This window comes from Daucus carota, chromosome 1, assembly GCF_001625215.2.
Source record: "Daucus carota subsp. sativus chromosome 1, DH1 v3.0, whole genome shotgun sequence".
In the NCBI taxonomy this organism is placed as follows: domain Eukaryota; kingdom Viridiplantae; phylum Streptophyta; class Magnoliopsida; order Apiales; family Apiaceae; genus Daucus; species Daucus carota.
This window is the reverse complement of record NC_030381.2, coordinates 26,565,719-26,590,254: the sequence shown is the minus strand read 5'-3', so window position 1 is coordinate 26,590,254 and position 24,536 is coordinate 26,565,719. Positions and strand designations below refer to the sequence as shown.

Here is a 24,536-nt window from a genome sequence, read left to right as displayed (position 1 = left end):
TGCAATGCTAGGGATGGTTTTCTGGTTGTTGGTTCCCAACAAATTTAGCCCGCGTAACAGGTACGGTTATCCTTAAAAACGTTCTAAAGCCACCTTTACTTTAATCCCCAATCCCATAACATATATCTCAGCCATTTTCATTCTTGTGACAGATCTTCAAGCATCATGGAATTTCCATCATTAGTACACTATGGTTCTCTAATGAGACAGTCCCTGACACTGTTGCAAGTGTGTTTCATCAATTTTAAGCACTGGCACCCTCTTTCGTTGACAGTTTAATTCCCTTTTTCATTGTCTTGCCAACACCCTTTGGCTCAGTCTAACTATATTAGTTAATATCATTTTGAATTTATCTTGATTTTTTAGACCTTGCAATTGTTATTCATCGATGCAGAAAGTAAAAACTGTTACCTAAAGCAACTCATATCCCAGGATAGAACGTTTTTATGCTAGTTATAAAGCAGCCTGTTTAATTTTGTCTGATTTCTTCTTTACAGTATTACTCAATAAAGTTTTTATGAAGGAAGTTTCCATTAGTGAGAATAACGGCTCTTATTTTACACAATTCCTATATGCTAGTCTTGCTCCTCTTCTAACATATACAAAGCTTTTGCATGTGTAGTTGCAGATCTAGATACACTAGGTTTGTGTATTAATTAATTTCCTGTTTTTAATGCAGATCAAGTGGTGATGATATCAGTTGCATTTCTGGTGGTTTTATTTAGTGTACAGAGATATGCCACAAGTAAAGTGGGGATTGTTATCGGTCCTGCTTTACTAATATGGTTTTTCTTACTTGGGACTATTGGAGTCTACAATCTTATAAAATATGATAGCAGTGTCTTAAAGGCATTCAATCCTGTTCATATCTACTATTTTTTCGTGAGGAATTCTACTAAGGCTTGGTACTCCCTTGGAGGCTGTCTTCTATGTGCAACTGGTATTCCATTGAATTTCATCACTATAAATTTCAACTTGCCTTTGTTTATAAATGTGGAGTGTTTTCTACGCGCACCTGGTAAATCTTCAATTTCATACTTACAAAATTAAAACTTACCTATTTAGCAAAATAATGATAAATAAATATAACTTACCTATTAGGATTGTGTTTGTGATTTTTTGATTTTTAGGGATTTTTAAAAAAAAGATAAAATTAAGGTGAAAAATTAAAATAATGGGGACTTACAGGGGTGTTTTAAAAGATGGAATTTTAGATTGTTTAGAGTAAGCTACTGTCTTTTATCAAGGGTCAGATTTTTATTCACTTCATTTGGGGTTGTCGTATGTGGATATATAAAGAATTTGTCATTTCTTTCTCTCACCACAGCTAAAAAAAAAGGGTGTGTCACACCGATCCACTAAGCTAAATTTTCTATTTGTTTAGTTATATAGTTCTCCTTTAAGTGAATACCCCCTTCATCCTCCCGACGCATGCTTACTGCTTAACTTCATTGCAATGTAACAATTACAAATGTCAATTGACAGGTGATTATTAAGTTTAAATGTTTCCATAAAATTTGGCTATAATTAATAGGTTAACAGATTATGACACAGGTCCAGAGTAATGCAATCTCTTATCCAGAACATTGCATTGACCACCGTGTTGTACATTCTTTTGGGACTTCTTTCCTGGGTAAAGCTTGAGAGTACTCTAGCCAACCTTAAGTGGAAGTCGAGAGTTTTCTTCATCTAAGTGTTCCTCTGGGTTTCTTTAGTCTCATGTCAGTCCCATCACAGTGACTCAAGTTCTTCCAATTACGACCTGCATTTGTATGTGAGTGTAGTCAGTTTTGCAATTTCAATGCAGAAGTTGTAATAATTTTTGGGACTGTAGGCGCATAAACTAAATTCAATATGATTTATGAAAATACATAGTTTCAATAAAATTCCATAGCACAAATACTGTGCATAACTGTTCATGCTCATACTTCATAAACTTATCTTCTAAACCAAGCCTAAGTAATGGCTTGAATCATATCTCAGGTTCTGAGGCTATGTTTGCTGATCTTTGCCATTTTTCCGTTCGATCAGTTCAGGTAAATTAAAATGTGATTATGAGCTCTCTTCCTGATATATGTATTAATTTTACTATATGTTTGCTTCTCCTTCCCTTATCAGTTCCTTTCATTTTGTGTACAGTTTACTTTTGCATTTCTTGTACTACCTTGCCTTCTATTGGGGTATCTGGGCCAGGCTGCATACCTCATGAGTAACCACGCTGATACCACTCAGGCTTTCTTTGCTTCTACTCCAAGTAAATCTCGTACCTAGCATCTTTTGTTTTATTGTCTGATCTTTATTTCAAACCCTTCTTAACTATTCTAATGCTATATTATTGGGTTTAGGTTTTTGCTTCATTTATTTATTTGTCTACAGGTTGGGCTTTCTGGCCTGTCTTGCTCATTGCCAATATTGCTGCACTGATAGCTAGTCGAACGATGACAACTGCCACTTTCTCTTGTATTAAACAGTCAACAGCTCTTGGTTGTTTCCCTCGCCTTAAAATCATTCATACATCTCGGAAATACATGGGGAAGATATATATCCCGGTCCTAAATTGGTTTCTACTGGCATGCTGTCTGGTGTTGGTCTGCTCTATATCAAACATTTATGAAATCGGGAATGCTTATGGTAATGATTTTTCACTCTTTTGATTTGGCTAATTGTACCGATATAGGTCATCTACAATCTATGTAATGATATAGATATTATTATTCATAATTGCATCCCTTAGATGAGAACACACATAACTACTCTAGGATACTGATAAATTAATACTTAGTATAGATTTAATATACATGCACATATACAGTTGTATTGTCTGTATTTAGTCTTAGCTGGCAGTGTGGCATCAACCTCAGCAGAATTTGTAAGTGTAGTTCGGATCTGGGTTCTGCCATTTCCAAAGCCCGCAATTATTAAGCATTACTAAATACTATCTATATACTCTTGAGTCTTGGCTGCCTCATAAATTCTCAGCACCATGTTCCAGCTTCAGTTATAGAGAAGACATTATTTGTGAGACGGTAGAATCATTAGAGAAATGTCAGAGTTACTTTATTTTTACCAAGGTTTTTAATGCTTTTTCTTGCAATACATGATGTATGCATTTTTATATTAAAGTTGTTTGATGCTGTTTCTTGCAAAACACATTTGAGAAGAAACAAGAAAATCCTTGATAATCTTAGCGTTTAGAAATACTAATTTGGGAGCAGTTTTATGCATCTTACTTATTGATGTGGCTTTACTAATGATGCAGCTTCATTAAAAACTTAGTTGAAGTTTATGTTATTTTGATCTGTTTACAGGCATTGCTGAGGTTGGAGTGATGATGGTGACAACAATTCTAGTGACTTTAGTTATGCTCCTCATATGGCAGATTAAGGTTGAATTTGTGGTGAGTTTTGCTATAATATTCCTAGGAATGGAACTAACATTCTTCTCATCTGTTTTATGGAGTGTATGGGATGGAAGTTGGATCATATTGGTGTTTGCAGTTATTATGTTTTTAGTAATGTTCATCTGGAACTATGGTAGCAAGCTCAAGTATGAAAGTGAAGTCAAGGAAAAAATTTCAATAGATCTAATGCGGCAATTGGGTAGCAATCTTGGAACAGTGAGAGCTCCTGGCATTGGTTTGCTTTATAATGAGCTTGTGAAGGGAGTACCTGCAATATTCGGACAGTTCTTGACAACTCTTCCTGCTGTCCATTCTATGATTATATTTGTGTGCATAAAGTATATTCCTGTTCCTCTAGTACCCCAAGATGAAAGGTTTTTGTTCAGGCGGGTCTGCCCCAGAAGTTACCACATATTTCGATGCATTGCCAGGTACACTCCTCCCCCCTATATAGTCTTACATTACTATAGTGTTCTGCCAGGTAAGCTACCTGAGGAAAATGTACCTTGCCGTCAACTCTTTAAGCCACATCCTCTTCCAAATGCTTCCAGCTTTCGCTTCTGAGAAGACTGCTATGATAATTTTACATTTTAAATTAGCAAAACTTGTTGAATTACAAAATTATCTTTGCTCATGTTTACATAATTCATTCTTTCAATCTTGTTGATTCATTAAAGGCAACGTATCTCAGTCCAGTTACCACTTCCAACAGATATGGCTACAAGGACGTCCGGAAAGAAAATAATTTAATTTTTGAGAAGCTTTTAATTGAGAGCCTTGAGAAGTTTATTCGCAGAGAGGCTCAGGAACGGTCATTGGCGAGTGATGGAGAGGAGGATTCGGATTATGAAGATGACTATGCTAGCTCACAAGTTCTCGTTGCTCCCAATGGCAGTGCCTACTCACTTGCCATTCCTCTCCTCTCTGCATATATGGACACAAGACAGCCACTTGTGGATGCATACACTCCAAAGGACATAAAGTCGGAAGATCCAAGTACAAGTAGAACTGATCCAAAACAAAGTCTTGAGCAGGAGCTGTCTTTTCTAAAGAAAGCTAAAGAATCTGGGTTGGTCTATCTTCTTGGTCATGGTGACATTAGGGCAAGGAAAGATTCATGGTTTATTAAGAAGTTAGCAATAAATTACTTTTATGCTTTTTTGAGAAAGAACTCCAGGCGAGGGATAGCCAATTTTACCGTGCCTCACCAGCAGCTAATCCAGGTCAGCATGACTTATATGGTCTGATTTCACTTCTGTGTCCTAATGATCCGAAATGATTATAACACTCCTGGGATTGATTCAAAGTGTCAAGTGCTGGTCTGAACCTCAGTTCTTGCTGGTCTGAACCTCAGTTTATTACAGGCATACAGCAATTCATCTACATTTCTTGTGCTGCTGTTTGCCAACAATTTGATTGCTCCAGTTTTGTACTTCCACTTTCGATGTTTACAAGTTCGACCGAATGATGGGCAATTTAGTGTACCTCTCCGTAACAGTAATGTTTCAACTTTCAAGTCAGAGAGGTAGTAGAACTTAAAAGGGTTGATTTGTAATTACTGTTGTAGGTTTGACTCTTTTTTGATAAGTAAAGAGGAAGAAAACAAATACAAAGTACAGTCAGATTAGTTGATTATAAACATGGATTGTCATAAATGTTGCTTCTAATGCTGCATCTCTCTTCTATATGAATGGCATTTTTGTTCTTAACATTACTGGGACCAATTTCATCATTTATTTGCAAGTAAATGTGATATTGGATAAATATAAGCTAAATAGTTATAAGCATGTTATATCTACCTACAATTTGTTTTTCTTATATGGAAATGCCCGTGTCATGAAAGAAAATTAGATCCTTGGCTTCAGCTTTGGTTAGTCAGAAATTGCTCCTTCAGTCTTCACATCTCGAGTTTCAGGTGGTTTTCTTTATTCTACAGATCTCAACTTCCAGCTTATAACCTCTGGGACTCATTTACGATTCCCAGGTTTCAAGCTTCAGCTTGTCGCGTTATATGGGTACTTTGATTTGTCTTCTGGCTCCAGTACTTGAGAATTCGGGAGAGTTTTTGTCATCTTTGGCATTTCTCCACCAAGTTTTCTATGTTTTGACATGAATTTCAATCTCAAGAGCAATGAGTTGGTGGTAACTCCTACTGAACTCAAACCCATAAGAGCTCCTGCAATGGATGGAGTAAGCATGGTCCCACTGACAGGCAGCAGCACGCCTGCTGCAATTGGAATTCCAACCTGAAGACGATAAAAATGAGTTTTTGGATAATTAATGGCTGAGGGCTGAAGTACAACTATCTTACTCCCTCCGTCCCATTTTAACCGCTTTTGACTTTTTTACACATGTTTTAAGGTGTTAAGAAAATCACATCTAAACATAATTATTCTCTATAAAATTTATATCAAATAAAAGCTCAGAATCTAAACTTTTATTTGATATAAGAATTGAATTTTTTCATTGTGTACATATTATTTTTTTACATCTTAATATACGTGTCAAAAAGTCAAACATCAGTTAAAATGGGATAGAGAGAGTACTATGTACCATAAGAAAATAAATAAGATGGACGCCTGACGCAAACACTAACAACCAATCCCATAACTTGCATCCAAGTAATGGAGGTCCAAGACTCCAAGTAGATCGAACACAGAATTGACATTACAAAATTAGGACCAGGTTAAACAAAGTTTAGTTTTACATGTGATCATGACAACCTAATGCATCAGTAGGCTACAAGTGTTTTAAAACTCTGGTATCTGCACCAATCCGAATAGTTCTAACTTCTAACGGCATATAAACAATATTTTCATATATATAAACATATTCTCATCAAAAGATAAAATCTTAGTAAAATTTCCTCATAAACACAGGGATTATAACTTGTTCAAATGCAGCTCTAGATGAACATGTCGGGTGGTAAAGTTATAACAGTTCAATTAATTGGCTTTTAGTATACCGAAAAAATGGCAGATGGTAAAGTTATAACAGCTCACTTAACTGGCTTTTAGTGTGCGGGAGGTACTACTAATCCGACAAAGTTGTTATGTGCCAATACAAGGGAGTTATATAACATGACTATGGTGAAGTTGCTGGACAACAGAAATATAAATATGGCTCGGAAGAAAAAACAGCTTTATTAATTGGCAAGTTAAAAATAGGAATCCTTTATTACAGTATTAGAATATTCAGAACAGGATTGACAATGTCTTTTGTAGGTTATAGAGCTGATAAAAGGCTATAGAATTATGTGAAACTGATATATATTTTGTTGATTCAGCTCATAATTTACACGGCAACAACTACGTAGAGATAAACTAGGAGTATATCCTGGAAGAAATGCAAAAACTAAACTGATCTCATCATAAACTCTGAATGCAACTTACTCCTATATTCTAGGCCTGTTATTGACTAAATTCAAGTTTAGTCTTGAAACAGCATTTATTTGTATACTTCAACATTTAAAAAGCAAATCCAATCTTACCTCAAAAAGCAAATAAATACATACAGTCACGTCTCAAGAAAGTATTTAAGTAATATTCCACTCTTAATCCTGTGGAATCCATTCTACAGTGCAAATAAACTAGAAGAACTTACTATGTTGTAAGCGAATGCCCACCACAAGTTCTGCTTCACGGTCTTCATAGTCAGTCTGCTAAGCTCCAAAGCATCAAGCAACTGCATCCAAACGATCTGGGTTAATTGTTGAAGTAAAAATATAAAAGCACGAGTTCTGAAAAGTACTTCCATATCTTAGCACAGTATTGTCTACTGAGATTAGTATAAAATAACTGCGAAGTTTAGATAAACTGCAATGATGAAGTTTAATTTTGTAAAGAGACCTTTTTTTTCCTGTATACTTTATCTATCTGATGGCCTTATACTTAATTTAGCATTAAAGTCGAATCATTCAACTGAAGACTGGTAATCTATAGATGAGCTTTCAATGCATTTTCTCAATGGTAATTATATCACTTTCCCCGTTATTAGCTCACTGGCCAGTTCCAACCACTTAGTTCATGTTGCAGTAATAATTGTGAGCAACAGACCACCTGAACCAGCTACAAAGAATCAAAGTAGGTATCCCGTAAATGATAGCTTATTGTTCTATTACACAATTACAGATGCCCGAAACATTGTAATAAGGGTAAAAACAGTACTCAGCTTTGTTGGAAACATTAAGTCCACTTTAAGAGCATATGAGATGGCTCATGTAGTAGTTGCTTTTAGTTCATTTTATGCATCCGCCTGGTCAAGGTTAATTTAGAAAAACAGGTAAATTTACACACTACGTATTAGCTATATAGGCCTACTTTTCCAGCCGTTAACACTTCTTCAATGTTGCCATGCTAGTAGGCAAGGTAGCGGAGCTAACCACCATCTCAAACCAGAGTTTATAATTATCTTCATGTTTGTACAGTTGCATGTAGCTTCTTCATGTCTTTTTGAATTGTTAAAGGAAGGAGGAATGCAACGATGACTTTTGTTATCAGGGAGAACCTCCAAGGACACATAGAATTTTGAGTTAAAACTGATAGCTATGCACTACTGCTGGTATGTTAAGAAAAAGCTTTCAATACATGCTGTGAGGACAAATATTTGCCTTGCATCCAAAAGCTTTAATTACTTCGCTTCTAAACAAGAAATACAAGCTTATAAACTGCACATTTCACAGATCTTTATAAAAAAAATTATTCAATATTGATGGCAACACCTATTTTCAGGATTTGTTTAATTATTACATTCAGTTACTGTATAGGTATTTGACAAAAACCGAACCCTTAACATCTCTTGTTAAATGTAATTTTTTTAATAGAGTTAGTGAACCCGATTAACCCCTGGACATTTCATTAATATTAAGTTATTTTTTGTTGGCAACAACTGAACCAAGATCTTCCAAAATAAGCTCCATAATAACGTCTACACTACCAGTTTATAAGACATCCATCTTAATATACAGGGTCTTAATCACTTCAGAACCACCTTAGCGTGGGAACTAAGAACTCATGGAGACTCCACTTTATATTGTGTTATGCAACATTTGATGTCAGAATATTCATCAATGTTATATTCTTATAAACAAATATAATTTTGATGAAAATTTTGAGATCAAATTTGCAGAACAACGTGTATTGAAAAAGTGAAAACTACTGATTCTGTAAAGTTGTTATTAAAATTGTCGCCAAAATTGTAACTTTGTCTTCACAATATAATTTCAATGAATATTTTGGAATCAAATATTGCAGAATACAATGTAAAATGAGTGCAGAACAAATGGTTCTCACAAGTTCTTAGGCTAAGGGGGTTTTCCACCGAATCTGATTATATCTACATAGGATAATATAATGTCCAGATAGTTATATTTATGTAATTATATTTATTTTATTTTCTTTATTTGAATGTATGGTCTACTAATACATGATAACATCTTATGCCTACTGCTTTTGTGCTTACTTTTACTGGAAGATGAGCATTAAAGCATATGCATAGCAAGTTTACATGTTGAGTAAAAAAGGCTCAGATCTTATCTTAGGTTGCGTTTGGTAACAAGTATTTCATTTCAAATTTTGGATTTTAAATGACATGATTTGAGTTGTCATTTCAAATTCCCAGCTGTATACTAGGATTTGAATGTTTTGGATTTCAAATGAAATCTAAATCCAACTATTTTCTGTATATCCAAACATGTCACTATATCAAATCCAAAATTTTAAATGAAATTCATGTTCCCAAAGAGGCCATTGATTTACTTGTGATATCCTAATATACCAGAAGATGGGCTTGCAAGTTGCAACAGATAACAATATAGGACTAAAGCCGCTGACTAAGAGTAACAAAATAACCTGAGACAGTCTGTTTCCCATCAGCACAATTGAAGAAACTTCGCTTGCAGCTCCAGCCCCTTCACCCATTGCAACTCCAACATGTGACGAAGCTAGGGCAGCTGTATCATTTATACCATCACCTACCATGGCTACAATTTTTTGATCCTTTTGGAGTCCACTCACAAACTTTTTCTTTTCGTCCGGCTTGACGCCATACAACACCTACCAGATGTAGAATATATTAATGAGGTATATCACTTACCTTAACCCTTCATGATCATAAGAAGTTTACATTACTATAGGATAAAAAAACTAGGAGACATGTCATGAGACCTAAAAAAGAAAAACCACTTGCTTGTGTAACTAACATGAAAAGACCTTTCGAGTTATGATGGCTTACAGAAGTAGAAGCCTAGTAAATAGATCCACCCAATTAGATAGGAAGTATATAGAGGTCTTCAATTTACCTTATCCTTTGAAATCCCAACAACAGATGCAACATATTCGGCTGAACTCTTTTTATCCCCAGATAGCAGGTATACATCTATCCCTTGTTTCGACAAAGCGTTAACAACATGTGCAGCATCTTCTCTAATTTGATCCTCAACATAGATGAGACCCGCAAGAGATCCATTTACTCCAACATAAACAACTGATTGATTCTTAAACTCGTCTAGTTCTTCAAATGAATTCTTATTTACTCCATGCCTGCATAGAATAAAGTTAGACAGAAAAAAAAAACATGAGACGATTTGTTGTCCAAAATACATGGCCTCAATGTGTGATGTGTTGCATATATGGCCAGTGGCCTCAAACATAAGAGACTTCAATATATGTATTTTGTGTGTGTTGATCAAGTGTAGAGAGTGTTTAAGAACAGACCTAACATACTACAAGGTAGACAAGATAATAATACAGAAAAGTCAAGATTTGTAGCCAATGTTGGGAGGTTATGAAATTTATTCTCTGCATTGTTCTTCATGTAGAACTGATATCAATGACTAGACAAGATCTTTTGACTAGCTTAACTTGTTAGAAGCTAGAACTTATTCCTAAAATCAAGCGTCCGAAAATATATCTAGAAAGACATAGTTGACCAATTATTCAAATCTCAACAGTCACTGGGAATTCTAAAACTCAACAGAGTTATTGGGATTCCAAATTAAATTCGTACAGAATATTGTGTATCAGTGTTTATGAAACTTAAACTCACTTTCTTTCGAAGAGTTCCTTTCATACTGTAAGAAATTAAATATGTATTAGCAATTTCAGTACTCTTATGCCGATTAGAATGCAATTTAACTTGTACATAAGAGCTCATGAGTTGTGACATTGAACTCAAGTCCTCCGATACAATTTCCAGAGAACGAATTAAATGTGTCAAAGTTGTTAAAAAAAAATAAAAAAATTGCCCTATTATATACAATAAAACCCTGTGACATTTTTACCTTTGAACCCAGTCTAGTGAGCCAACGGCTACCTTCTTAGTCTCAATAGTTGCCACTGCACCTGATCCAGGTTCCTCCATGAATGTGCCATCTGTAATCTACATAAATTTCTTAAATGAGTATGTACCAGATACCGGATCAATGATAACCACATGAAGATACAGTAAAAAAGGAAAGACATAATTCGATGAATTACTAAATGTGCAAAAATCGAATAAACACATGCACACTCACATTTACAACTGAAAAAGACATCATAAATAGATAATAAATACCAGTCTACACCAAGAGCATGGCAAAAGAACATATATTGGATGTCATGGCAGTTTGTACACTTCTCAAAAATCTACTCAGACAGCAATCTTTAAACGGTCTATCTAAAGAGTCTAGGCAGCTAGCACAGAAATATATTTAAACAAGAGCATGCAGCATAAAAAACGAAAAATTTAAATGTAAAGCCATATGCAACCATTGTGCAATTGTAACGGGTTATTAACATTATATAGACAGAAGGCATAGCATACAATCAATAAATGGCTACAGCCCACAGGCCCCGCAATGGCCATTGCCAGTTATGCTGAAATCAATTCAAAAGGTGATCTAATAATAAAATGTCGCATCCTGCTACTTTAGATTAATAAAGAACTGAACACAAATTTCTGGCCATTGATGCTGATACCAGACGCAATTAACAGATTGAATGACAGCGGCATGTCCAAGCTATATCTATTTCATAAAAACCCTTTACACAAAACAATCAGATTGAAGCTGGAAAACTACCTTTGCAGAGGGAGCATTCACAGCCCGAGCAGCTGCTACAATTGCTTTTCCAATTGGATGTATGGTATTTGATTCAACCGCAGCAGCTAGCTTTAGAATATCAAGTTCAGACCAATCACAATCTAAATGTAGTCTGCACAAAAAATTTGCTTAATTTTTATATTACTAAAGTGCACAATCTTGTGTACACATTCAGAACCACCAAAGTGTTTGACTTCCACTATGTCATAAAAATATCACGTATAATACCAGTTCTTTTATAAATTTAACAGATTTATAACTTTAGTTGCATCAATAGGCTAGCCTCATCTATTCAATAATAATTTTACTCGAGGTGGAACACGGTGAAGGAATATTATGAAGCATAACACTAGATTATACATGTCAAATGCACTAATTGATCACTGAAAGAATACGAAAGCACACATGAAGTAGAAAAACTGAATACTTGGATACGGAAATTAGTCTCATATTCTATAAGTATGAGAATGGGCGGAAAACATAGTATCCCGCTAACCATAAACCTCGGTTAAAGATGGACAATATTTAGCAAATTCGCTTTTTTATAATTTATTGACTAAAGACGATAGATATTAACAAGTACTACCAAACTTGACCACTATAACATTAAAATAACAAAAAATCAGAGCTTTTTGTCATTACTTAACTGTGAATCTATATTTTCTTCCCGTGCATGAGTCATGACCTTAGTCACAACTGGTCTGCCTATTGTTAGTGTCCCAGTTTTATCAAACACTATCGTATCCACCATTGAAAATTTCTCTAAAATATTTCCGCCTCTTAAGAGTAATCCTTTCGTAGCACCCAAGGAAGTTCCAACCTGGAAGTTCCAATAGAGACCAACAAGCATGAGGATCTAGCTTACGAACCATATCAGCAAATAGTGAGAAACTTCTTATGTCAACAAATTTTACCAGCACAGCAGTAGGTGTTGCTAAACCAAGAGCACATGGACAGGCAACAACCTGCATAGTTATAGGGGTAGTCAAACACCTCACCAAAATTAGAAAAGGGCATAATCAGCACAAACAACAGACTCTAAACCATGCGAACTATGAAAAGACTTTCACTCTATGTAAAGTGGTGATTTGACTTCACATAGTTTCAGGAAAGGTAAAATAATTGCTTTATCTCATTACAGGGGATAAGTAATAGCCTTTTACCAATGATGAATTCATATGATTAAGGAGTTTGCTTCAGTAAATTCCTACATGGATTAGATGTAGCACAATATACATTCTTTAATCAACACGTGGTCAAGTTATTGTTAACGTTTTTAACTGGTATTTAAATTGCAATCTGTATGCACCCACAATATATAATAATAACTTTTCCATATAATGGCATTTGACAAGTCCTATGCAAACATGCAGCTGACATAAATTTGATTTTATTTATGCGTTAAGCTTTTAACTCATCACAAAAATCTGTTCGGAGATAATTTTGAGTGAGGGAGAATCGAACCCAAGACTGGGATGACAAAGGATAAGCCTTTACCGGTAGGCTATCCCATCACCCTGTACATTGATTGCTTGGAGATTTCATTACCAAAAAAATTACTTAACTATAGCTTGTTTTTAACAGGATATTATGGGTAGTTAAATCAGAAACTTGCGAAGAACTGCTCTCATAGACGTTTAACAATCCTTAAATGCAACTCTGTAATTCGAAATTGCCACTTATCATACCAAAACACTACAAGAGAGCTGCAGTGCCAAAGAAACTGCGCTTCCATGGTTTAGAGTGGCTGGTAAGATTTGTGCACCAAAAAGATTCCAAAACATAAATGTGGCAGCAGAAATTGCCATAACTCCGTAAGTGAAATGCCCTGCGACCTAGCTCAACAATAAAAGAAATTTCTATTACAGATCAAACTATGTGCATGGATAATAAAATTAACCACAGTTAATGTACGTAAATAGTATCACATGACTAGAGGTTAGTATGTCCATTTGTCATTATAAGTTTAACACAAAAGTAAGACCTTGTCAGCCAAGCGTTGTACTGGAGCTTCTCTACTTTGTGCTTCTTCCACCAAACGAACTATATCTCCCATAGAGGTCTCTCCACCTGGTCTTTGCACTTCGACTGTGAGAATTCCATTAAGATTTACAGTTCCTGCTGCAACCTTTGCCTAGTAGTACAAAGAAAGAAGAGAGAATGATAACAAGGAAAAGAGCTACACTATGAGTAGTGCATAATTGCTCCCAGTAACTTTTTCATAATATCTACGTAAATTTGTAATACTAGTTTTAATACTTTGTTTGGTGCGCCCTGATTTCAGTCAATAGGACATACAATTGTAAAACTTATTTTACTTATCTCTGTCCTCATGATCTTTTCATTGGATCGGTGGATAAATATTTGTGTTCAAGCCTCTAAGAAAAAAATTTGTGTCAAATTTCTGCAACATGTTGTTTTTGAGTTGAATGATTTTGGAATTCGGTTTCTATTTTAATTTTTGCCTTTCTTGTGGTTTTTGCCACTCACTAAGCTGAATTCCTAGATCCATCTCTGATGACAACCCCATCATTAAACAAATTTATAACCATCATAACCAAGTAACAATCACCATGTAAAACAGCATCGCGTTATATATCCAATCAGAGACCTTAACTATCTAATTCCAACAAATAACACAAAGAAAGTTTAAAAATGACAGAGGAAATTCTTGAAAGAATCACGAAGGACACAGAAGATTTTCAGGGCCTGAGCATTCATATAAAAAATCATTACCCCAGGTAACTTGGTAACTGGCAGTGGCTCTCCTGTAAAACTTGACTCATCAATGGTACTTCTACCAGCTCTGACAATTCCATCAGCTGGAACACGGTCCTGGAAATAAGAGAGCAAAACTTAGCGAATTCAATTCCTAGCGAAATGATACACCAACATATTTCCTTTTGACTTGAGATATATAATCTTGATGACTCTTTCTCTCTCATATTTTAATAATATTGACATTAAATTTGCTATGCTTGTAAGCAAAAATTACTAATCTATTCTCGGAGGATCCTACGAAAATAAATGAAGTCGACTTTAAGCAAATACCATAAGCATAAGAGTAAAGCTTATCAGTCACTCCCCCCGAGAGGAAATGTATAATATGCATAATAACCAAGTACACTTTTCTTACACCAGGAAGTACAATAATCTGATCCCCCACAGAGAGACTGCTACAGGGAACATCAACTGTCGAGCTCAGCTCTTCTTCATCACTGTTAATTAAAAGACGAGCTTTGGCTGGCAGTATATTTAAAAGGCCTGTCATATCACTTGCTGCCTTTATTTTAGCTCTCTGTTCAAGATTCTTCCCTAATAAAACAAACGCTATTAACATAATTGGCTCCTCAAAGAACGCTTTCCAACCCTGCATCCAATCACCAAACCAATTTCAAATATTAGTTGCACATATATGTTATTAATTAGGCATTCCGTCTGCCTTGCCATGATGTAATGTTCATAAAGCTCCTCTTAGCAGAGACAAACACAACTAAAGACTGCTTCACAATTAGACTGAAATGACATAGCTGTGTAGGCCAGGCATTTAGGTAAATCATTTTGCATTATCATGGATGTTTTATTGTTTCCCTTTTATTTTGGTAGAACAGAACAGTAGAAGTAGTCAAAACAGGGGGAAAAGGATTTTATCTGATATCCTGCAAAGTGCACATAGAGGGGAGGTAAATGCTGAAGGGAAATTAAATTGATGGGAACCTTTAGATTAATTTTCTATATTTCACTGAGATGCTACTTATACTCCAAGGTTCGAATCCCGTCAACAACATATTGAAATAAATTATTAATTTAAATACATGTAAAAATATTATTAACTATTAAAATACACCCGTGCATTGCACGGGTTATAGCCTAGTAGTAAATAAAAGAGAAATCACTATATATAATTAGTTGATTATCATGAAGAATAATATAATTTTTATAATCTTTTTCGGCAGATGATCCACTAGTCCACTACCATGATCCACTAGTCTACTATCCCCGTAATTCTAAATATCCACATTGTGCACAGAAGTGGGAGCTTAATCATGATTTGACAATTATGGCCCTGAATGCAAATAACACCTTAAAATAGGGCCTACGAATATATCTACAATGTTTCCAAACATAGATAACTTGGTGTCCAAACCTGTCTAAATAAAGTTTCTTTTCCTATCCACTAGTTCTCTCAAAGAGAGACTAAATGTAATATTAAGAATGGCAAGAAAACAGAGACGCCGTATATAAAACAGAAATTGTCTTAATCAAAGTTTCCTAAGCTATGGGGATCAGATGACTACCCACGTGGATATAAATCCTAGAGGATAATGTATAGTTCCCCATTTAAAAATAAATTCCTTCATCCTAATTTTATTTTACATGTTTCCACTTACCTGTCTTTGGTAAGCCTGCCTATCCTGACTGTTCCTTTCAGTCAGAAGATTATTGTTGGTCACTTGGATTCTATCTTTTTATTACACATAAATTAGCAATTATACATCCATACCACTTATAAGGTTCAGCATTTTCAGATGAAACCGTGAAGACTTGAAAGTTGAAACAATGAGTACCAATACGACCTTGAAAAAGAGCATGCCACGAAAAAGAGCATGCCACGTGTTAAAGTTATTCCAGTATACTTAAATTAAAGCAGGACTGCTCAACATTTGCACAAAATTTTCAAAAAGTTCAAGCTATTACGAGGAAAATATGTTGGGGTTGCAAGGAAGGTAGATAGGCCAAATTGTTGACATAGCTCTTTAGAAGTGATTTGCTCTGAATACATATAGTACTTGGACATATATTCTGTATAGGACATAATTAGTTATAGTCGACATTAGTTTGCTCAACTTGGCACCAGTTGTCTATTATCATATATATATAGTTAGCGTACAGCTTGGAAGTTGCACTCCGTATGGATTATGACCTTAAATTAGTTCAAGTGCAAATAGAATGACTTGCCAGTTTTGGTACTAAAGCAGCCAGTGTACTGACACCAAATGACGATAAAGCACCAAGACCAACTAGAGTATTCATGTTGGGAGCCCCTCTGATAAGGCTTTTTAGGCCATCAACAATAAGTTGGCGCCCTGGACCCAGCAATGTAAATAAAGACAAAGACAGATGGAATCCCGTGGAATGAAAGGCATGTAGCCACAAAGCCTTAGTCCCAAAGAAATGAGAAAGATGACCACATAGGCATACAGCGCACAATGCCCAAGAAATAGCAAGCCCGCGACCTGCAAAATGGTGGATCATTAATGTAAGCCCTCTATGATACCCATAACAGATATATTACAGTAAAAGCTACAGATATATTAAAAAAAGCTAAAAAGAATATAAAACAGAAACAATCCAGAATAACAAAACACTCACCACTCTCTTTCAGCTGCTTGCGTTTTTGATCCATCTTCCTTTCAAACACTTCAAAGAAATTTTCTCCCCTTGAATCTGTATAAAAGTAATTATATCTATCTGTTTTAGAATGCAATGAACAATACAAGATTGAAAAGTAAGAAATTGTGAACAAGGAAAAACAGCGCAATAAAGATATGTATGCACTAAAGTAGATACCTTCATATGAGCAAAGAGAACTACGAAGAATTATGCAGGTAACAAATTAATACCGAAATGTAATGTTCCAGACCACATAGTAATATGACATAATAATAACTTAATGCATAATATTATGCAGTGAGGAGGTTGTCATTCAAATTAAAAGCCACACGAGCATCTGAGAAGTGACAACAAAATTCCACTGACATTCAAAGAAAGAAAAAAATAACAGCCCTTACAGAAAAACTCCTTTACATATTAAATATGATGATAATAAACAATACTAGTAAAGACGAAGCTGAAGCCCACGAACAACAACAACAGCAGCAGCAGCAACAGCAACAGTAACAATAACAATAACAATAACAATAACAATAACAATAATAATAAAATAAGAAAAAAGTAGCCTTACAACACAAAAAGATGGATCTGATTAGAACCAAACAAGCAAGCTAAGGTATTCATGAATTGACCAGCTCTTCACCGACTCGTGATTATTGAGCAAGATAACTAGATGTCACTTTCACTTTCTCTTGCATACAGATAAGCCTGCCTACCGAAAGCCAAAACTCCAAATACCTAATATGTAAACTCTCTCTATATAAATAAATACACATATATGTATACATCTATATTCCTTCTAATGTCGATATCTAGCCATCCATTTACTGATCAGTACTTCATAAATATATCCAAAAACACATTACTTGAAATATGCAAATGAAGAACACCCTCGTAGCTCGTAGTAGACACAAACTTCATATTATCTGAACACCATATATTGTATACAATTATATATAATATCGTCATACGATGTCAAACAAAACCGGCCATCTCAGATTTAATTAATTTTTGACCAGTTCTTCTCTGATCTCCAATAAGGAGTAACAGTTATCTTTAGTTTGCTCTGAAAACACACTAGATTAGAACATTTCTCAAAATGTATTCATTCCCATCTACAGATAACAAGGCTTTAGCATTATACTAACTCAGATAGAACAAAATAGACAGAATACTAATTGTTAAATGCATAGACAGAAAACAAAGACATCAATTCAGCATTGTTCGAAAAGCTGTTGCTTTTCAAGTCTCAATTATTAAAACTTTGATACAATGAGCTTCTCTGGAAGTATTCTAATTGTCATTGACATTGTTATTCAAACGAAGGAAGTGTGCAATAGTAAACTATCCCAAATGCACACGCTGCTTAGTGATAATATTGCAATTCTCCAGAAAATCCACCAACTGTGCTGCTCACCTAATTAATGGAGAAATTGTCTCATTAATCATGACACTCACACCTATGTATCTGAAGTCTGAAAACTCAAAAACTAAGGGTCACAAGGTCATACCATGTAGTAAATGCGCTCCTCACAGCAGCAGATCCTTTGCATCTCTATGATGGAATGTCTCCAGTAGTGGATCTCTCACCTGCCAATCACCCACCAACCCCACATAAGTTACACCAGTGCCTAATGTGAGGACATGCCTCCTCCCGGTGACAACTTAGAAAATGTACGGAAGGGATCGTAAGGAAAGCCAAGAATTATCTCCTTTAACTTCCAGTTATTTTTGTCTTCCTGACTAAAACAAGTAGCAGAAGAGGTTTGTTCTCAAACAAATATGAGGTCATTCCATTTGTGTAAAGACCTTGTCCTGACATCAATATTCTCTTCTTTTGCTAGAAACTATTAAATTTGATAGCAAATTATCTTGTAGACCACATTCTAGGTATCTTTTCATAGGTAAAAAAACAAAAATTACCGTTTCTACATTAAATTTTTGAATTGTTTAAAGTCTCTCTCCTCCCTTTTCTTCCTTGAGAGAATCTGTATACCAATATTTGCAATAATATCAACATGATACAGAGTAAATGAAAGTAAGTAGATTAATCCCCAGACTATTAAAGAGGTACCTCTACGGTTAATCGAGGCAAGAATATTGTATAATCAGAATTAGATATTTGAAGTTGTACCATATATTACATATTAATGAACTTGAAATTAGTGTTTGACACGGCGCTAGTGTAGGTAAGTGAAGCCAGGAAGTCAAGGCCACATGGCATTTATCATATAGGTTTACAAACATATACATATAATATTTTAGGGTCATGTTCCGCTTAGAACCCTTAGCCTAAGAACCCTTAGAATCATTAGCCTTATTTCAGTATGAAATAAGGTTCCATAACAGAACTGCACATGCAAAAAATGTCGTCTTTATGTATTATATTTTGAAATTAACACACACAACGATGCAAAAAAACATGTATTTAGATTTAGATCCTGAAAATCTATTTAAAATTAAGGGTTCTGCACCAGAACCTTAATGGTTCTAAGTTCTATTTCAAGGATGGGTTCTCTCTTAAGCGCGACCCTATATAATTATACATATACATTTACCTTCAAATTGGCAATCACATTATGTGCAACTACTGCAGAAGTTACATAGCTTAAATGTTATCTTTGTTTTAGTAAAGCATATATGCAGGGTACTGTCATAATATCCTAATAACCTACAATAAATGATATATTATTTTTAATGGCTTGATCATGTAACTAAAATTGATAGAATATAAGTATATGCTAACACTACAGATTATATTATACTAGCTTATGACCCGTGCCAAGCACGGGTTTAAATAATTTTTTAACATTTAAAATTTATCATGATCATAATGTTTTTTTTCCGATTACATTATCATATTCTTAATATACTTATATACACTATCGTTTTAGATATAAAACATTTCATATATTGACATTTGATCTTATTTTAATTTTTTTTCTCAAATACATGTTATGTTATGATATGAATTAATTTCAGAATGATATGTTTTATTTTAGCAAAATCATTATGTTCTTTATGATTTCTAAAGAGCTGAGGAAAAAAATTGTGCAATTGGCTTGTAAGGTCTTTAATCTTTGGTGAAATTCAAATTTTTTAATTTATAATTGTTTAAGAAGTCTAAAAGTTAAATTTAATGTGCAATGCTAGTTGGAGTTCTTCTAAGCCTAGAAGTGGTAGTTGTCTCAATAGTAGTTTGACAAATTAGTATAAAAGTCCCACATGCTTTTAAGTTAAATACCTTCTAATGCTATAAATCAAGTATATATAAGGTTAGTATTATCAAAAAATTAACATATATATGACTCATTACGAAACTATGAGTTTATAACTTCTAATCGAATATTCCAACTATTTAACACTCGTCCAGGTTCTACAAACCCAAAACAAGCTTTTTGATCATCATCCCGAGAGTATTTTCTCAAAAAACCATGTGAAAAAATGGTGTGTTAGATGTTTAGAGATGGATATGAGCACTTATAAAATCCAAAGATAAGAACTTAAAATTTGAGAGCAATATCCCGTAGAATTATCTAGCAAAATCAAAACTTCTTCATCCTCTTTTTCATTGATCAAATGCTGGGAGTGGCAACGGTATCGAAGGCTCCTTATAGATCGGTCGGCACATGTTCAGATAAAAGATAGTCACTCCATTACAAGCATTACTAGAGAATTATTAGTGGAAGGTATCATAAGACCTAACGTGTCAGGGAGTGCACCACCGCCCATAGGTATCGAAGAACACATGTTACGATGAAAGATGAAAGAGTTAATCACTCAATTACAACAATTATTAGGAAAAATTAGCAAAAAAATAATTATTAGAAAAAGGTATTAGAAGACCCAACGTGTCAGCATGCGGAGTGCACATGTTGTTCATTAAGAAAAAGGATGGTTGCGACTATGCATAGGTTATTTTAACAATTAAGAATACTTCTAGTTTTCGCAATTCTAGCAATGAGATCATTTCAACTAGATTGGCTTCAAAGGAACTCCCACATTGCTACTTATCTTTTCCCAAAAAGTTGGTATACCCTCTAGTATCTAGCACTTCGTTAAATTTTATGGGACACCACAACCCAATGATACCCCTACCTAACATGATATCATTTCCTATCGCCTTTGCTTTTATGCCATTACCCATCCACCGATCACCGATATACGACCATATCCTTTGTGATTTTTACGACCATTACGACTTACGAGAGATAATGCCTTTACGAGAGATTATGATACAGCACAGGGTCATGGAGCTATATTAAGCGGTACCTTAGATATAGTATTGGGTATGTTAGGAGTGTTTAGACAGAGTTGAAGACCCCACATGATTTGATGGATAGGTTGGCAAAGGTGTGTCGACAATGTCCTGATATGATTCTTCGAGCAATGGGGTGCTAAACTATGGATCAGTCCAGTCCAGGCACTTTTTGAAGAGTCCATGATTGAGAAGCGAGCTATATTCAAGGTATGGTCTTGTTGTTACATGACTGCCTAGATCTAAACATATAATTATATTTTTGGATTGTTCCATGACAGCCTGGGTCCCTAACCCAGATCCTCCCCGCATCTGGGACGTTACAACTTTTGTCTCCACCTTAGAAGATTAGCCAATCAACTATGCCGTATCTCAGCTTCAATCTACCACTAGAGATATGGTTTCCCCTGTCCAACTATAAGCAACATCAAAGTGCTCAATCACTCGGACACACTTTTTCTTTTTATTTATGACCCTCGGAGACTTAAGTAACTGTCTTAGTAGCAAGCCACATACATATCCCGAAAGGAAGCCATATATGACTTTCTCAAGATATCATAATCCCTAGTACTTAAGAAAATGATCCTTCTACTCAAAGAGGTGTGCTAGAAGTTTCTAAAAGAATTACATAGTGAAACGTAATCAAGTTATTATCTATAGTTTAAAGGTAGACAATAGATGCATAATGTACCCATTCACATAAAAATCAACCAATAGATGCCACATATGATTCAAGATCATAAAAGTATTTAATGTTAGCACAACAACATTCAAAGCTTAATAGTTGGTTTGACCCCAGACTATAAAAGCAATGTCAAGCTATAACATTAGTGAGATCATCAATCTGATTGAAATAGTAAAGACAAGGGTAGTGATTACACATAAAGAACAATTAAATAACAATGCGCTCAAAAAAATAACTTACCACGAAGGTTAGACTGAAACCCGCAACTAGTTAAATGCTTCGCGAGTTCAGTTCCTACAGTTTTTTGCCAGTCTGGTATAGATTTGGCATCAGAGACGGGCCACACAACTGCTGTCTCGGTTGTAAGATTGACACTCGCAGAAGACACTTGTGGCTGTCCATACATATAATAGATGGAGACAACCATATTAATACGTTACTAGGAAAATCTAGCACGACTCAATAAAATAATAAAACATGAAACAAATGAAAAATATTATTGATATATTTTTAAAGACCATATCCATATTCACTACCATGACACCTAGTCTAATTCTCAAAAAGCAATTTGTACTAGTGGGTGTTCGATAGTGGGCGTTCGACAGTAAGGGAGCTGTGACTTCTCTGTATTATAAGTAGTAGTCAACTTATGTCTAGTGTTTGGATAAAGAAGTCGGGAGAGCTTTTTCTAACTGATGAGCTCAAAAACTAGAAGCCAACCAACCTAAATTTTTTCATATGCTTTTAGCACTGTTTCTTTTTTTTTTTACTTTTTTTGTCGGTGGATTTTAGCACTATTTTTATAAAAACAATCAACTTAATTTTCCAAAAATAATATATTTTTTCCTATTTTCAGCAAACAATACAAGTAGCTTCAATACAAATTTAAATATCATCAATTTTTCTAAGCAATATTTATAGATTCAAATTTACCAAATATCTCATTAACTTATCAACTTAAATTTCACATTATCCAAACACTTTAATAACTCATCAGTCGCGTTATCCAAAACTTTAATAACTTAGACATCTCCGTTGGGGATCTTAAATTATTCTTTAAAATATAATAAAATATGTAGCTCCTAATGAGTTAAGACATTGAAAAAAATGACAACTCCAACGCTCCTCTTTATAGTTGCTCTCGATTTATATTTTATTCATACAAATAAGAGAGAAAAGTGAAAAGAGAGAGAAGGTTGGATGTAAAGTTGGAGGGGAAATTAATATAAATTCATGAATAAAAAGTTAAGAGCTACTAGATGCTTTTTAAAAGAGAGGAGAGATGATAAGCTCTTAAATATTTAAAGAGCTTGTTGGAGCACTATTTTTTGATTTGCTCTTTAAATTTAAGGATAAGAGCTTGTTTAAGATCCCTGTTGGAGATGCTCTTATAAGTTCCATCTTACTTATCACTTATAATCTACTTCTCTACTTTAATCAATAAGTAACTTATTTTAAGTTTAGCCAAACGGCCCCTACATTTCATTGTAGCAAATAGTAAACAGAAAAGAAGATGACTTACAATTGTGAATGACTGCTACATAGTTCTATACAATGATTACACGAAATATAACTTCACTAAGCCAAAGATAAACGAATCATAAACTATTTCATTCCCAGGAATTGTCACAATGTTTCTTTGTATGATTACATGCTTACATATTCTGATATTCCTAATGTAAACAAAAATCTGATTTGAGCATTTTAACCCTAAATATCCAATTTGGTTAGAAGGAATGGAATGGTAATTCGAATGGAACTGAAGGGGGAAGGATGGAAGAAAGAGTGGGATATTTTATGATAGGTTCTTCTAGTAATACGTGTAAAAAGTAGGAATGAACACTTAGTTAGCATGATTCTATCAATGATATAATGACATAGGAATAAGAGCTATAAACACTAAACAGACACCTCTGATCTATGAAATAGTTCAAATTTCATTTCGTTGTTAACTTATTATCACTCCATTTCATTGCCTACAACTTCAGCATTCAAAATAAATAACATAATAACCAATTTGCTCAACAACAAAACAAAATTAACATACACAAATACTCACCTGACTTTCCAAAATTCTCTTGACACTAGCCGCGCATCCTCCACATGACATTCCCTGATAAAAAAACAATAATTACACAAAACATCAACCTAATACACCACAATCACATCGCACAAAACTCACTCCAACATCGAGAATAATAACATCATTCAACGACTCGGAACCGTCAGCCACGTCAGCAACCGCTTTCACCTTCTCCTCTCCACCACCGCCTCCGCCGCCACCGCCACCACCACTCCCGCCCCCAAATCCACCGCCACCAGCCCCAAACGACGCCGCAGAACTCGAAACACACTGTAACCTAGCTCCGCACGGCCGACTCACCGCCGTCGACAAAGTCCTGACCGTATTAGAAGTAATCGAAGTGAATTTATGCAGCGAGTGAAGCTCGCCGCTGAATATTTGGCGGCTGAGGTGAGTTTGAATCGGACGAGTGGCGCAGAATCGGCGACTCAGTTGAAGCGTCTTAGTTAGGGTTAGCAACGTCGTTGCGGGAGCTATAGATAACGCCGACTCCATTGATTATGTGAAAATGAGCCTCAAGCTCTGTGTAAAATGTGCAAGTATAGATACAGAAGTGTGAGTGTGTGTAGCAGCAGAGTGGGAATGGATATGGCAGACGGGCAGTCTGTTGTTGATTCTTGAATGAGCACGTGTGTT

The 24,536-nt window shown here is 35.0% G+C and overlaps 2 protein-coding genes across 3 annotated transcripts in view; one reads left to right on the top strand and one right to left on the bottom strand.

Moving 5' to 3' along the window:
* Positions 1–5,109, top strand: part of LOC108201360 (potassium transporter 7) — an 8,650-nt gene extending 3,541 nt beyond the window's left edge. The window contains exons 5-10 of one of the 2 annotated variants that reach the window (XM_017369653.2): positions 680–940; positions 1,984–2,036; positions 2,140–2,254; positions 2,377–2,631; positions 3,309–3,831; positions 4,113–5,109. In XM_017369653.2, coding sequence (XP_017225142.1) covers positions 680–940; positions 1,984–2,036; positions 2,140–2,254; positions 2,377–2,631; positions 3,309–3,831; positions 4,113–4,647 — 1,742 coding nt within the window. In that variant the 3' untranslated portion in view covers positions 4,648–5,109. Of the gene's footprint in view, positions 1–679; positions 941–1,983; positions 2,037–2,139; positions 2,255–2,376; positions 2,632–3,308; positions 3,832–4,077 lie in introns of both variants that reach the window. The other variant, XM_017369657.2, reaches the window with a different exon arrangement.
* Positions 5,006–24,536, bottom strand: LOC108201351 (copper-transporting ATPase PAA1, chloroplastic). Its single transcript, XM_017369647.2, has 17 exons — positions 24,000–24,536; positions 23,877–23,930; positions 22,058–22,211; positions 16,854–16,928; positions 16,440–16,717; positions 14,617–14,850; positions 14,217–14,315; positions 13,465–13,614; positions 13,169–13,315; positions 12,395–12,445; positions 12,128–12,300; positions 11,460–11,592; positions 10,680–10,777; positions 9,699–9,939; positions 9,250–9,453; positions 7,004–7,084; positions 5,006–5,646 (listed from the first exon to the last, which is right to left on the bottom strand). Exons 1-17 carry the CDS (start codon positions 24,393–24,395, stop codon positions 5,395–5,397), a joined length of 2,820 nt encoding a protein of 939 aa, XP_017225136.1. The 5' UTR covers positions 24,396–24,536; the 3' UTR covers positions 5,006–5,394.